Source organism: Mandrillus leucophaeus, unplaced genomic scaffold, assembly GCF_000951045.1.
Source record: "Mandrillus leucophaeus isolate KB7577 unplaced genomic scaffold, Mleu.le_1.0 Scaffold143, whole genome shotgun sequence".
Lineage (NCBI taxonomy): Eukaryota > Metazoa > Chordata > Mammalia > Primates > Cercopithecidae > Mandrillus > Mandrillus leucophaeus.
The window spans coordinates 2,160,308-2,176,828 of record NW_012101399.1 but is presented as its reverse complement, the minus strand read 5'-3'; the positions used below and the strand labels follow the sequence as shown (position 1 = coordinate 2,176,828).

Here is a 16,521-nt window from a genome sequence, read left to right as displayed (position 1 = left end):
ATAAATTATCCATCATTTTTATTCCAAAGCTTTATGAAAACATTATTGCCCAGTTTGGAAAATTTCCTAATCTCGACTATGAAAAATTCCTAATCTTGACAGGCTGGATTTGGTGCCCTTAGCAAAATAAAGTATTAAAAATGAGATGCTTGTAACAATCAGTAAGTTTCAGAAATTAAATAGTCTAATGTCTGTGGCAAATAAACCCATAATTAAGGCTTATATTCTTGCAAATTGCATATGAACAAAGAGAAAAGCAGTTTAAAAAGAAATATTTTTATATGGGTGTTGATAAGTTTTACGAATACCACAATTGTGGATGACTCCATCTGTGACAAATCATCCTTTGTTTTTGACATCAGTAGAAGAGAGCTTGATTTTTGCCTTTGTGCTTGAAGTCCGATATTCACTAAATGATTCTTGCAGAAAAAAATCATACCTCCTCTTCTGGACTTTTCTTTCACTATTTCTTCTCTCCCCTTCCTCCCATTAATTACAATTGGTCAACGCTGTTTATTTCTGGGAAAGTAGTTCCAAGAAACATGCAAAATTTCAAGTTGAAATCAAAACCACTGAGGTTCCATCTGCTTCTACTTCTTAAGTATAGATATCATATTCCTTCTGCCTTTCCATTTTTGTTCGTCCACAATACATTTGGTTATGTATTTTAATGTTAATACAGGGAAATAAGACTAATATTGATATTCTTTGCCTGATGTGCCCTTATCCCACAGTGAAATCTTACCCAGGGTTCAAGACTTATACCAAATGCCACTCTTAAGAATTTACGGTTTTAGTCCAATTAAAATAAAACATGACTTTTACTTGTTTGCTTGCATGATACTTTATTGAGAAGCACCACATAGAAAGAGGCATGGTATATGAAAATCCACAGAAGGCTGACATATATTGAAGAAGGAAGGCCTTCCCAGCAGCCCTCCTTTTTATCATGTATTGGCATTAGCAGTACCATGAAGGAGCAGTAGTTTGAATTGTCAGTCTTGTTGGAGACCCACATTAACTAAATTTATACAGTCTAGCACTACTTGACTATTAGAATGTCAAGTAATCAATTAACTATTAATGTGACAAGACATATGACTTTGGGGCAGCATATCTTTTCCTTAAAGGCAAGTAAATTGGTAAAATAATTTATGATAAAATTTATTCTTAGTAAATGTAGAATCAAACAAGGATTTTAATCATAAGAATTGACTGTTTAATGATAATAGATCAAGAAAGACTGATGAATTCATGCTGATATTAGAATATTCCTACCAACTGAACTGACTGTTATAAGTCACAACATCATCTCTTTTGGACAGAACAGTGCTTGAGTGCTTAATGTTTGTCAAGTTTCCTTTTTATATACTTTCACAGACAAAAATTTTAATTGATTGTATTTGCATTAATTTGAAAGCTTAATTCAGTATTATACTCATTCAGGGCTAAATAGCAGGTTGTGATATTATAGTGATAACACATTCTAAATATATTTTAGTTAAATGTATATAGTTTATTTTAAATTTTCCCCTATAAACTTCTTTCAGTCAAGGAAAATGTGTTGTTTATCACTCTACACTTATATGAACATAAGCAGAAATGCATAAAGGCTTAGGAGTTCCAAGCTCCAAACCTTACTCATTGCATGATAGAGAAATGTTATTCAACCTTGCTAAGCATATTCCTCCTCTATTCAATGGGTATAGTAATATCTATCCAATTGGGCTATTTTGAGGCTTACTGCACAGTAGTATATTTTAAATGCTTAAGCACTGTCTGGAACATAATAATTAAAATGTAGAGTAAACATCTTGCCTATTCATCTACGGGTATTCTAATAAATACATATGATTGGGAAAAATCAGAAAAAAATGCCGATAGTATTTTATCTTGTATTTCCCACATGCATTTCTAAAACTTCAAGGGGCATGGTTCTTAAGACAATATTTGATTTAACACAAATGAAACAGCCAGGGAAGAAAAGAAGGAATAGATTAGAAAAATGATCACTTAAGTTGGTGGCATCATTATGAAATCGTAACGGGAAGCTTTAATGTTTTCTCTATTATATGATGAGTCATCTTGGCCAACTGATGATAAGTAGCCTACTAAAGTCTTATTAATGAGACAGAAACACCTAAGAAAATAAGTCATGCTGTTAGACCTAAATCTGAGTTCCTAGTTAACACATTTCTTACAAGGCAAAAAGTTAAATTGACAGTAAGACCATTGAGCAGATTTCCCAATAAGAATCCATTCTCTGGACAAAAAAATAAAGTTCAATGAAATATAATAAATACAAAGTTGTATCTTCTACTGCCTATTATTCCTAGAGCTTACAACTTGCCACTTTCATTCAGTGTCAAACAGCATTAAAAAATAAATGGGAAATATACAAAGAAAAGAATGAGAATCCCTTTTAGATCAAAAGTCAGAACCCCAATTTATTTACAGTCAGATCTGGTTAATGAAAATTACTTTGTTCTCTCCGTCATTATTCAGATCAAAAACCTTTTAGATTTACAAGTCCATGGAAGATGCATTCAGCAAGACTGGCTTACTAGTTAAATCTTGTAGAAATCTAAGTATGTGAATGAGCTAAAGATGGATTACTCGATTGTGATTAAATTTTCTACTTGGCTAAGTATTTATTTTCATAGTATAACCAGCACATCAGGGACTAGAATGGAAAGACTTGAATGATTCAGGAGAATGTGATTATATGCGCTGACAAGAACTTGGAGGTTGGCAAGTAAGAAAGAAAGATTTTGCTACATCGGCCATAACCGTAACTTCTTATCTGTTTATTATAATAATTGCCTGCCAATTCTCATGTGGTTATTGTTAGAAAAGAACAGATATTCTCGATGATCTTGAAAAAGCAAATCCTTTCCTCAATACTCTATGGTATTTGCCTTCATCCTTCCTGGTTCCTGGGATTCTACTTTTTTTCTATTCAGTTTGTCCTAAAGTATTATTTCTCATTTCTTTGGTATGGCTGATTGATTCCTCATAATTCGTTTGCTCCTTGTCATACTTTCTATATCCCTCATCCTTAGCATAAGAACAGCATGCTGCTCATCCTCCTTTCCTACCAGAGAAGGCTGCCCATTGACTCTCACATATTGCTGTACCTTTTATTCATGACTTGTCATTCACAGACCAAGCAGCAATGACCTGCTTGCTTTAGCAAATAAGCAAATGCAGTACCAGCTCAGCTTGCCTCCTGACCATCCTTTCATGAAGAACATTCACATCTAAGCAAATAATCCCTTAGGAGAAAAGACTGCTAGAAACCAAAACCAAAACAAAATATCATTGGCCATGAGATATGATACTATTCTCTTTCTTCTGCTAATTCTCAGAAACTTGGGTAGTCACCAGTATAACTTTACTAACAATCAATACGCTTAAGACAATCTTTTAAAGAATACGAGGCTTTTCTCTTTGCTCATTTTCCACACTGCCCCAGCCACTTAGCACATAACTTTTAACATCATACTCTAGATTAGAAATACCTGTTGTCTAAGGGACTTTTGAACAAAATAGACTTTTCATGATGCTATTCTCTGCTCCTATTTTTGAAGAAAGTTTATATTTGATGTCATTGTTATTATTCCTGAATATGCTTATATCATCTAAATTCTCAGGAATTATGACTTCCCAGAAAGATGCTTATTTGCCATTAAGAACAACTACCATGGCATCTTAAAGTCTCTATAATACATGTGACTTTGATATCAAGCTTAACTTGAAAACTCAGGCCCATTTTAAAGCACTTCCCATTTTAAAGCATAAGCTCTAACAACTACTATAGATAGAAGGAAAGCTTGAAAAGCTATAGAGCATATGAAGTCTCTCTTTCTTCTTTCTTCCTTTATAGCATTGTTGGTAAACTTGACTGAAAAACTTTGTAGAATTCCAGGTTAATTGAGTCAGAAATGACACATGTCATTAGAAATTATGTCTACTACAAACCCATTTGTCAATATAATCTACTAAATAATAAGACCATTTTGTAGAGCTAAGATTAGACATCAACTTCAGAGCCCAGATCTGCAAAATTGCCTTCCAGCAGATAATGCTATTGTTCAAAACAAACAAACACACAAATAAATAATACAACTTTATCCATACATAGTCAGGTTTCTCCATATTTGGCATGTTGGCAGTCAATCTAGATATCTAATTAATTGTGACTTTTATTCAAACTGCCTGTATTTCATTTAATAACATATGTCCTTAAATCTACCACTGTCCTTATGGTAGATACCCTCTTTCTTCCAAAAGTGACTTGAAATGTAAAAATGACAAAGAATAAGAATAATAAATGCTTTGAACAAAACAATACAGGCTTATCTAGTCAACATATAATCTGAATTATTTATTGGGAGATGACATAACAAGAAATGAAAGACATAGTTTTTGGATTTGGAATCCAGGCAGAAGGTTTCAAAGAAGATCACACACATACCTGTGGCACATGATCCTTCTGACACCACAAGTATCTCACTCTGCTGTTTGCATGCAGCCTGTCGCAGGTAACACTCATTCTGGTAGCTCTCCCCATTGGAGCCACACACAGGCACATAGTCATTGTTGCACTGGGAAATACACAGATGTAAGCCTATAGTTAGTACTGGAGACTGCATCCCTCTGACATGATGAACAGAAGTAATAATTTGCAAAAGAAACCACTTGTCTTCATTTTCAATGATTCTAATTGTGTCCAATGAGTCTTCATAAGGGCATCATTGAAAGATTCACAAAGCCAATTTCAAGTTAGCCAACCAGTCATTTGACTTAGATAGGGCAAAAATAAGCATCTAAATTGATCAGGCAATTCCAACAAAGTGACTGCACAAGTAGCACAACAAAGATATAGCAACAAACATATTAATACTACTTAATATTATTTTTAGTATGTAGCCCATATGACTTGATGGAAAAAATTAAAATACAGTTTAATTTCAAGCTATTCAAAAACAGGTAATGTCTATCTGTGTTAGGAGTGGAAGTATATGGCCAAAATGCCAAATAAATGAATTAACTCTTAGTTGTTTTTTAAATTGAATTTAATTGAATTTTTATTGAATTCTAGTCCTTGTAAATTTCTAAATATTCAGATAAGACACTGATTTACTTATTTATTTTTATACCTCTTTAGACTATTGTATATTGATATGGATATGGTCTAGAGAGAAACAAAATTATGGAACACAGAGAAAAATTTAAACAACTACTGAATTGTAAGTAAACTTTACTGACTATTCCAAAGTATGTCTATTAATAGATATTCCATAAAGAGAAAAGTTCATTTTTAAAAGAACCTCATTATTAAAAAAGTATATATATTACAGTGAAAATTAAGGCAACCTACAGAGTATAGTCATCATAATATAATCATACTCTAAGGCATTAATGACACTTGGCTTTGTCCTATGCCTGCTAATTACACCAGGGATGTGATTATCTCATGATTACTACTACTGATGTGCTTCATTGTTTAATTATAAACAATATAATGATCAAGATTATTATCTTTATATGCTCACCTATGCCAGAAACTAAGAAAGGAAAATCATACTTACAGATGCATGTAAAAACTCTTCTCTATGTTTTACTTTTATCTAATATATTTGAATCTTTGATGTTCTGTGAGTTCAGAATACATACAAAATAAACCAATAATACAGTGAGATGGGTAGGAAAGTTTAAATATATATGATAACAAACCTAAAACCCTATCATAAATAAACTTCAACTCAAGAATTTATGCAAAAGAAAACACCTCTCAACATGTTGATAATCCGATTGATTAAAACCTGAAATTTATTATTTTACTCTATTTCCTTACAATATCTAAACTTCCTTATTCCTAACCATCTATTTAACTTTTGCTCTTTGTCGTTATATAATAATAGCTTAAGTGTCATAACAAATTTAAATGTCAATGTTCTTTGAAATGAAAGCCTAATTTTATGAGTTTTATTTTTTTATATATTATTAACAACTTAAAATAATGTTTTGGTAATTATGATCAACTTTTTTCCAAATAGTAAACCCAAATGGGATGACAGTCATATTAAGATGACCATAATTACTAACAGATTGCTTTAGCACATATTTTAAAAATATTCTTTATCTTAATTTCTACAATATATAATCTAGACATTCTGCAAGTCCTCTATATAGTAATTCTTTTCCACAGTTACATTATTGTCTCCCAGACTCAGTCTATGTATGTGATTATATTTTAAAAACTGTTTTGATGGCTTACGCCTGTAATCCCAGCACTTTGGGAGGCCAAGGCAGGCAGATCATGAGGTCAGAAGATCGAGACCATCCTGGCTCACACGGTGAAACCCTGTCTCTACTAAAAATACAAAAAATTAGCCAGGCGTGGTGGCGGGCGCCTGTAGTCCCAGCTACCTCGGGAGGTTGAGGCAGGAGAATGGCGTGAACCTGGGAGGTGGAGCTTGCAGTGAGCCGAGATTGAGCTACTGCACTCCAGCCTGGGCGACAGAGCAAGATTCTGTTAAAAAAAAAAAAAAAAACTGATTTGATTAGAGCTTTTCACTAATCTTTTGCTAATGTTTAACTCAATCAGCAACTGACTTCTGATTAGACGATACCTGTGTAAGCACTGTTTTCCAGGAGCTTTCCAAAAATTTGTTTTAATTTACATCTGAAAACTGACTCACCACAGGTCTGAGCATCTGCACTACTATTCAAGAAAGAAGGCAAGAGCAAAATGCCTGTGAAGATTTGAATTTTCCAATGAGCAGTACTGAAAAAACAAATAAATGTGGCTTGTGCTCATGCCAGAACTGTGGCCAGCAAGGAAAGTGCAGGGATAGGTGCTTGATAAATATGCTATGATCAGAACCTGAGACAGGAGAATGTAGGTAGGATTATGTTGATCTACGAACACTACAATGGTGTCTGAGCACATGGAGAAGAGACCAGAAAGAAGGAAACAGCTGGTGACATTATGATCGCTAGACTTGCTGAACCTTTAAGTAGACAGAAGAGAGTCATAATATGTCTATGACTAGCTGGACTAACATCTAATGCTTGAGGCCTGGCATTCTTGCCCCAGACTACTTTTCAATCTCCATCTCCATCCCTACTTATAATACTTTGTGTGTAGATTATTTGGGTCCTTGTTTTCTTCTCTCCAAATCTTAAATTTTATTTATTTGTCCTTCTCAGATTACTCAAATATAGTCAGTGGACTGGGAGTGGGGAGTGGAAAGTATTTATTATCTCTCCCAACTGCTAGTACACAATGCTGATATGCATCTTAAAATATCGAATAAACTGATAAAGTGCTCATATGCCGCTTCTGAGGGATGCAGTAAGCCAAATTCGAACAGTTCTAAAAACAGAGCTGCCAAGTTCCACGCACAAGCCAAAAGGGAGATTTCTACAGAGCTGAAAAGAGCTTAACTGTAGATTACTGGCATGATGTTTTTGGCCCTTAGTATCAAGACTTGCACTCATTAATATGAAGAATACAAGGAGGACGCACGTCCTAAATGATGAAAACTCATGAGTGGGGGTCTAGTCCTAGGTCCTCCTATTTCTTTCACTGCCTTGGTGTAGGACTTTTTGAATGTCAGTCAACAATGAAATATTTAACAGGTTTATAGCCTAGTTTTCCCACTTGAAATGCTTACCTGGAACACTTGGGAAATTAACAAAGTCATGTTTTTAAAATGAGAAACATCTTGTAATACTTACACAAAGAAATGTAAATTATTTGCTTTGTATGATATGTATTTTAACTCTAACATCAAACCATGGCATTTCTAGAACTAGAAAAACAAGAGGAAACAGGCTAACCCCAACCATGAAATACGCTAACTACTGCATTAAAATATGCCAAATTATTGGAAATAGTTTTTAGTAATATTCATGATACTGCTCAGTTTCAGATGAAGAGACAGATTGAGATGTTAAGTGACTTGCTAAAGGCCATACAGTTGCCTGGTAAGAGGAAAAACAAGACTCGAGTTCAGATGGTTAGGTCCATAAATGTATGTGTTGTACAAACTTCCTCTCAGGGGGAAAAGTGATTCTATTTTTCTATGTTTTAAAATCTTATGTTTATTTTCCAAACAAGTGTTTTTCAATAGAAGAATTTTGTTCCAAAATGGGCTAACCCCCACACTAGTGGGGTCAATAACTTGACACACTGGAATGTATGAAATTCATTTTTGCTACAAATTAATAAAAATTATGTGAGAAGTTTTTCATAGGATTTATTGCTTATTTGATTAATATAGGTTTTTGGAGCTGAGATTTCAGCATCTAGAAGCTTACGTATGACTTATGTTTTTATATATTGCCAGCCCCTTCCACAGAGTCTGGCATGTAGAAGGTGCTCAACAGATGTTAAGTCAATTCTGTTATATTCCCAGTTGTCAAAGGCTTAAGAAGAATGGCTTGGGATATGGTATATTTTTCTTCCAAAAAGGAAAAAAGATTTTAAAAATCTGCATATGTTCCAATCCTTTGGCCATTCCATAAGTAATTTTTACTTTTCTGTGATTTATATTTCCTTAAATGTAAAAAAAATTATGATTTTAAGAGTGGACAGGCCTGTGACTATGGTGGAAATGACTCTGTGTGCCTTCCCAGGCTAGGTCACTAAAGGATATAGCTTCTACCTGGCTCTTTCTTTCTCTCTGGATGCTTGACTTTGAAACTCAGCCACTATGCTATGAGGAAGACAAAACTTGCCCATGCAAAGAGATCAACATGGAGAAGAAGAAGGTCTTCAGCTGACAGTCTGACATATGAGTGAGAACCCTCAGATCAGTATAGCACCAAGCCTTTGAATTCCCTCCCCTCACCATCAGCTAACGCCAAAGAGAGTAGAGGTGAGCTGTTTTGATTAAGCCCTGCCAAAATGGCAGATTCATGAACAAAATAAATATTCATTGTCTTAAGCCACTAAGCGCTGGGCAGTCTGTTACACAGCCTTAGTAATAAGAAAATTTTAGATCTAAAGCATGACTTATTAAAAAAAAATTTAGTATTTGAATTAGGTAATACCTGAAAAACATAAGGCTTCATAATATTTTTAAATTATAAAGTAGTTATTGATCATTGCATGACCAGGGCTATCTATAAATATCTACATGTATCTCCCTTCTTTTTTCCCTCACTTTCTGCCTCCCTCCCTTCCTTCCTCCCCACTTTTATTCTTATCTATCTATCTACCTACCTACCTAACTACCTACCTACCTACCTACCTATCTGTCTGTCTATCCATTTACTGTCTCCAAATTTTCATCCTCATACTTACTGGGCTTAATACCTGGGTGATGAAATAATATGTACAACAAACCCCCATGACACGTGTTTACATATGTAATAAACCTTCACATGTACCCCCAAACCTAAAATAAAAGTTTTAAAAAGGGGAGAGAAAACAATCATCTCACTGAGTTGTGAGAAATAAATGAGATAATATGTTTGAAGGATAGAAATCAATTTATTTAAAATCATCTAAGAGAGGTGAAGACAATAATGTTTACTTTAGTGTTCCAGTGATAAGGCAAACTGTAAACATTATAGATATAAAAATATATGCCCATTTCTCTTTAAAATTTATCTCTCAGCTAGAAAGACTATAGACTGCAGGCTGGGTGCCGTGGCTCATGCCTGTAATCCTAGCACTTTGGGAGACAGAGGCAGGTGGATCTCCTGAGCGCAGGAGTTTGAGACCAGCCTGGGTAACATGGTGAAACCGCGTCTCTACTAAAATACAAAAAAATTAGCTGAGAATGGTGGAGTGACCTGTATTCCCAGCTACTCGGGAGGCAGAGGCACAAGAATCGCTGGGAGACCCAGGAGGTGGAGGTTGCAGTGAGCCAAGAGCGCACCACTACTATCCAGCCTGGGCGACACAGCAAGACTCTTGTCTCCAAAGATTCCAAAAAAAAAAAAAAAAAAAAAAAAAAAGAGGAATGCTTGCTTGTACCTGAAAAGGCAGCAGAGAAAGAAACAGAAGTTTAGAATAATACATAGGAAAATAGATTTTCAATACCTCTCCCTTTTTATCAGATACTAGGGCTAAAATAACAAACACCAAAAAACTCAAATTCATGTATTGGAGAAGATGGACTCAAGAGACTCTTAGCTTAAAATATCCTATTTATTATTCTTCATGCAACTTATACTTTTCTTTGATCTTCAATTTAATTCAGCCACTCTATATTCTTGGTATGTGCAAAGTCTACATTTTCCACTAGGGAGATGTTTATTTTTTCTTGCCAGATTGACAACTATTGCAAAGCACAAACTAATAGCAGTAGTAATACACTAGTACATTTCAAATGCCACGAGGATTACAAAAAGCAAATTTATATTTTAGTTTTTTACTCAAACTTGCATTCGATGCCACTCCCCCATCGATTCCACTTAACAATTATTTAAATTAATGCTAAACATAGCTGACTGACCAATGTATGAAAGACACACATATTTTTGTTGATAAAAGTTTTACCAAAATCTTCCCTAGCACGTATAAAATGAAAACAATTCCTTTAACAAGAAGATTATTTATTTTCATTTTGCAGCTTTACAGTTCTGTTCCTTTAGAGTTCTGTCAACCCCCCCCTTTTTTTTTCTCCTGGTGAAATCTTAGAACCATGGCTTTACACTTCAGGAATGCTTTTCCTGGTTCATTTGATATTTTTTATGAGTTCATTTCTTTTGTCTATCTATGGTTATGAAAATAAGACAAATTTATGGAAATCAAAAAGGGAAAGAAGGAAAAATTCACAAAATTCTCTGGGCCTTTAATTAATGATTTATCCAATTGTGCTTTTTTCCTGTTTAGTTAACATTTGGTTAAGTATGAATTGGGGAGTTCTCATGCTCTATCTCTCTCATGTAGTTCATTGAAAGTACATAATGACATTGTTTAATGTGGCTGGAGACCTTAGAAGTTGATGTTACATGCATATTAAATATGCATGAATATGTTTCTGACACTATGGTATGGTCTAAAAAACTGTACAGTCAGAGCAGTACTCACCCACCAGGAGGTGGTGCACTTTACAAATATCAGTTGTCATATTATGTTTCTTAGAAAGAAGAAAATAATGTCTAAGAAGGTTTTAGCATTTCTAAAAGCCACTTAAACTTTATTTAAATGTGAATTCTCTTTCTAGTGGGAGGTCAAATTCAATCTAAAATATTTAAATTTCATCAATAATTCTAAATATTACCTATTAAACCAGATATCTAGGTCTAAATTTGAGTTTAATGTCTTTATTTGTTCTATATTTTTTTATTCTTAGAAAAGTTTCCCTTATCTCACATGTACTTTTGTTTATGTGCATATTTCCCGGTTGAGTCATACTGTCGGATTTTAAAAGTATTTTTAAAAGTAATTTAAAATGCTCAAGGGCAAATATAGGCTATTGGTACAACACCCATGCTACTTGAAGTTCTACATGATTATATGAACATTTTGAGAGGAAAAAGTTTATAACTTACATGGTGGAAAGCATTTGTTAGCTAATGAGCATCCTAATGACATTAAAAGTTCTATCTTTAATATATACCAGTAACCTAGTTTTGATGATGCCAGCTTTGTTACTTAAAATAAATTAACACAAGAAAAAATACATCTTCCTGATGTTCATAAAATAACTTGTGGATCTAAATGCTCTTTTGGATTCCTAGGGGATTCAGTTCTAATTGAGGGTGGTACCTATGAAAAAGCTGACACATATTAATTAATAAGTTTCATGATTTCCAAATTAGAACAAAGTTTTGAAGTTACACTAATAAGGAGTTAACTTAAAAACCTAGTCAGGTTGCAAGGGCAATAAAGGCCAAGAGCATTAAAACAGATAGCAATAAGATAAAAAGATGATAGTTCCCATCAAAAAGAACAAAAGCACAAGTTCACACTTTTTACCCCCTACTTTGACTATTATGCCCAGTCAATTCACTTTTAAAATGATGCTAGAAGGGTCAGAGAAACATAATTTTCCTTTGACATCCCAAAAGCACAACCTGAAGCTTTCTACCTTCAGTGGCATTTATAACTTTGGCATATACATTTCTCCAAAAAGTATATGTCTTCTTGACATCAGTTGGCTCTCTTGCTAGTACTTTTGCTTGGTGCCAGCTTCCCTCTTAGCTTGCATAGCTATAAATTTCCAAGTGATAGGCTGTAAAGGGAGATCCCTGCTTTGCAGTCTCATTAATGAATTAGAAGATGCAAATATAAGACTTCTTACCTTGAACTGACAGACGCAAGTCACAGTGTCTCCAATTCTTAAACATTCCCCATCAAATTTACAGGTGTTGGTGTCACAGAGGAAGAGATCATTTTCTCTGTCATCATAACCTCAAATTTAAAGAGAACACTCCAGTCATTAAAACATGTTACAGATTTTTAACAAAAAACACTAACTTGAAGCTTTAAAATACTTGTTCTAAATTTTAAATCCAACAACTATAGCTGTACTGCAAGGTCACCATCTACTGATAACCTCAAAATCTAGTTAAGTGATCAATATTCGTTTCCATTTTCCACAATTCTTTTCTAGTCAATTCTCCTTTAATATCCTTTTCTGACAGTGCTATTTTTTAAGGCTTCATTAATATTGACAGTGGTGCTTAACATTTGCTTCCTGTGTTTTTTTTTTTTTTTTTTTTTTTTTTTTTTGCTTATTAGGTGGACAATATTTATGACCACAAAACTCCACATTTTGGAAAAGAGCTAGTGATGATCTCTGAATGCCCTTTTACCACTTCCCCATCTTTAATTGTTCTTTTGCTTCAAGGACTGAAACAAACCCTTATTTGAAATTTATCCAGACAAAGAGGAAACAAAGCCTCAATAATAAAGATAAACAGGCACAGTGTTTTCTGTGATGGTCTGTTTGGCTCAAATGAAGATTGATCACCTCTAAGTTAACAGGGGTGGGAGCGGGGTGCCAAGTTCTTGACAACCTATCTGCAAAACCAGTTTATTCTCTTTAGTTTATGCCGTCCCCTTTAAAATATCTGGCAAATATTGAATTTCTTGATTGCAAATGTCAACTTCACATTTAAGTTAGCTATTTCCTAAAACAATGCAAGGGCTGGGAATGAAGCAAACCAGTCTGTGTTGGACTACAAAGCCATCAACATTTCCAAAAACTGATTTTGCAGACTCAAAATTATTACTATAATAAAGCATCTAAAAAGTGATTAGGCAAAGCAAAGTGAAACTTATTCTTTCAAAAACAACACACATGTATGCATGAATCAAGAAGTTACAGAAACATGTTGAGTTTTATTAAAATGCCAAATTTAGAAACTGCCAAAAAAACAGAACAATCTATTGACCCAAATCTAATAGGGTTGCAAATCTCAACTTGTCTTTGTAAAGGATAAATTAGAAGGATGCATAATAATTTTCCTTTTGGCATTTACAGTAGCAATAACTAGGAACTATACAGGCTTTCACCCTATGAGTTACAGTTGGTCATTCCCTCCTCTCTAAAGTTACATACACTTCAGCTCACATACATCCTTAAAGCCACTTTATTCACAGCCAGATTTAACTATAGCAAAATTATATTTACAGAAGATGAAAAATTACATACACACTTGCTAAAACTAGAACAGACCACACCTAGGGGACAATACCCAGGCATGTTAACGGAGTTTAAAATGCCAAGGAAATTACACCACAATTCTGCCCAGTATACTACAGGCTGTCAAACCGAAATGCTATGCCAGCTAGGAGTGCAGCAACCCCATTCTCTGGCCCTATTTAATTAAGAAGCTTCAGCAGAGCGAAGCCTGCCAAGCTCTTGCCGTCAGAATCTGAAGGAACCCAAGGGAGCAAGAAGAGTGCTTGACCCACTCCACGGAAGCCTGTCCAGAAATGGAGGAGTCAGCGCCCACTGAGGTCGGTTCCGCCCTCGGCTAGCCTACACGGAACCTGACCAGCCTCAGTTATGCCCACTCCAGCCTGGGAGACCCGCAAAGTGTTCTTTTTCTCAACTTCCCTCTACTAGGGTAGAGGGAAGGCTTAGGGAAGCAAGAGAGGGGCATAACTGGAATGCAAAACCAATGTTTTTTGTCGCCTAGGAGAGAAGGAGGAAGAGAGAGAGAGAGAGAGAGAGAGAGAGAGAGAGAGAGAGAGGGAGAGAGAGAGAGAAATTGATTATATTGAAATCCAGCTCCTTTAGAATCTGTGTGACCTGGTCTTGAATGGGAGACCCGTGCGCCCTCATGGCACCTTTGCCAGGAATCAGCGATTCCCCTGCAGTCACCATTTGATTTATTGCTTTCTCGCTCATTCTTTCTCATAAAGTTATTTCTTCCTTATCCTAGTAAGACTTTTTTCTTTAATGATGACAAAGCTTCTCTTTTTGTGTTTCCCCTGGGATTGGTGTTCTTTCCAGTGAACCCAGAAAACCATCCCGTTTAATATTTCTCAAAATTCTCTCAGCTCCAATGTAAGCGCGAGCAAGCAAAGGTTTTCTGCTACACCTGCACTTTCTACCCATCCCAGAACTACCCCCCACCTCCGGGCCTGGAACAGTTCTCCGTGTTTCTCTGGATAGAGGTGGGTGGTCTTAGAAGTCTAGGGCAGTAGGAGGTGAGGGGCTGAGGAGGCGCGCTAGGGTAGGCTGGTCTGTGCTGGATACGCGTGTTCTTCTGCGGGGTTAAGGGGTCGGGGACGGGGGTTCTGGACTTACCAGAGCAATTCCAGCCGGTGGGCGTTTGGCAGTCACTTAAGGAGGTAGGGAAAGCAGCGAGCTTCACCGGGCGGGCTACGATGAGTAGCATGACGGGCAGCAGCAGCAGCCAGCAAAAGCCCTCGCAAAGTGTCCAGCTGCTGCACTGCCGCGGGGACTCCCACAGCACCATGACTAGTTCGCGCAACTCTGCAGCAGCAAACGGCTTCCGAGGAACACAGGATCGCGGGGGCCGGGCAGCGGACTACTGAGCATCCCGCGGACGGCGGCAGCAGAAGCGGCGGCGGTGGCAGTGGCACCCGGCGGGGAAGCAGCAGCCAAACCCGCGCATGATCTCGAGAGTTTCAGCAACATCCAGGGACTGGGCTCAGCCCCGGGAGCGAGAGGGTCGTCTGCTGAGAAGCTGCGCCGGAGACGCGGGAAGCTGCTGCCATAAGGAGGGAACTCTGGGAAGCCGGGGGACAGGAGGAGACGGGAGTCCAGGGGCAGAGGAGCGGAGCCCGAGGAGGCAGGGTGGAGGGAGAGTCAAGGCGCCCCGAAGCCCGGCAGCCGCCTATCAAGCTCTGCCGCCCGCATCCCTCTGGCGTTTGGGAAGCAGCAGGTCCTCAGCCCGCCCGGGGTCACGTGGGAAGAGGCAGTCGGACTCTGATTGGTGGAGCAGGATGCAGGTCCCGGGAGGGAGGGGTCGACGAGGAGGTGCAAGGATGCAAGGAGGAGGCGGCCGCGGAAGCCACAGATGGGCTCGCTCGCCGGGCGCCGGCCCTAGTGGGGCTAGGCGGGGCTGGCTCAAGTGAGAAGCTCGGGCTTCATGGTGGGCTACCCGCATACTCATATACCACTAGCCTCACTCTCCGCTCCAGGACGCCCCCTACCGAGGGCGGGGTGCGGACTAGCGCCTCTCTTCCCCGCGTGACCCGGGGCAGCGAGCACCGGCCGCGGCTGGGAGGCGTCTCTCCGAGCTGGAGATGGTGGGGGCGGAGGTGTCATAGGAGCAGCAGCAGCAGGGCAGAGAGGGGCGAGCCGGTGCGGGAGAGGGCGTCCCGCTGGCGCCCAGTGCTCCAGCGTGCGGGAGCGCGCCGCCTAGACTGTAGGGGGATGCAGGCTGAGAATGTCGCCGCGGAGAGGCCAGGAACGTTTTTCTAGGGATTTGCAGGGAGGAGAGGGTGAGAGGCGATGGTGTTAGAACCGCTCTGGCCGGCCTGGAAGCAGCAGCAGCATCTCCCACAAGAGCCTGCAACCCCAAGGCTGCTCCCCGAGCCAGCTCAGCCATCCCGGCAGGCGCTCTCCTTCCTTCTCTCTTCTCCCCTCTCTCCTCCCAGGCCCCCCGCAGCTCCGACCCAGCCCGAGCGGCCGCAGGTTTGAATCCCTCTCTCCATCACCGGCTCCTCTCCAGCCCGTAGCCTATTCGTGTGTCCACCTGGGAGGTGCGGTCAGATGTGTTTGGAAGGTCAGATTTGGGCGGGACAAGTGGTCTGAGAGGAAGAGAAAGGCTCCTCCGCATACACCGCGGGTAGGTTGCCGGGAGCATCCGCCAGGAAGCGGCGTCCCGGAAGGGGAGAGCGGGCTCTGTTTTTTGGCTCAGGCAATGGCCCTGCGTGCCTTACGCAGGTCTTTGCCGGATGACCGGTGACCTGGGGCGACGAGAGAAGGTCTAACTCGGCAGGAGTCTCTGGCTCTGCGCGTTTCTTTCCTTCGCTCCAGCGGGCACAGGGCAAACGGCATAGCGGGACCCGCCTTCCGCCTGCTGCATTCTTCAGGCAGTTAGACACACTCTTTAGCCTAATGGAAT

The 16,521-nt window shown here is 38.5% G+C and overlaps 1 protein-coding gene across 2 annotated transcripts in view; it reads right to left on the bottom strand.

Annotated features, from left to right (window-relative positions):
* Positions 1-15,314, bottom strand: part of TMEFF2 (transmembrane protein with EGF-like and two follistatin-like domains 2) — a 257,697-nt gene extending 242,383 nt beyond the window's left edge. For both annotated transcript variants that reach the window (XM_011974207.1, XM_011974206.1), the window contains exons 1-3: positions 14,733-15,314; positions 12,273-12,382; positions 4,478-4,607 (exon numbers count right to left, since the gene is read on the bottom strand). In XM_011974207.1, coding sequence (XP_011829597.1) covers positions 4,478-4,607; positions 12,273-12,382; positions 14,733-14,904 — 412 coding nt within the window. In that variant the 5' untranslated portion in view covers positions 14,905-15,314. The remainder of the gene's footprint in view (positions 1-4,477; positions 4,608-12,272; positions 12,383-14,732) is intronic.
* Positions 15,315-16,521: the final 1,207 nt, after the last annotated feature.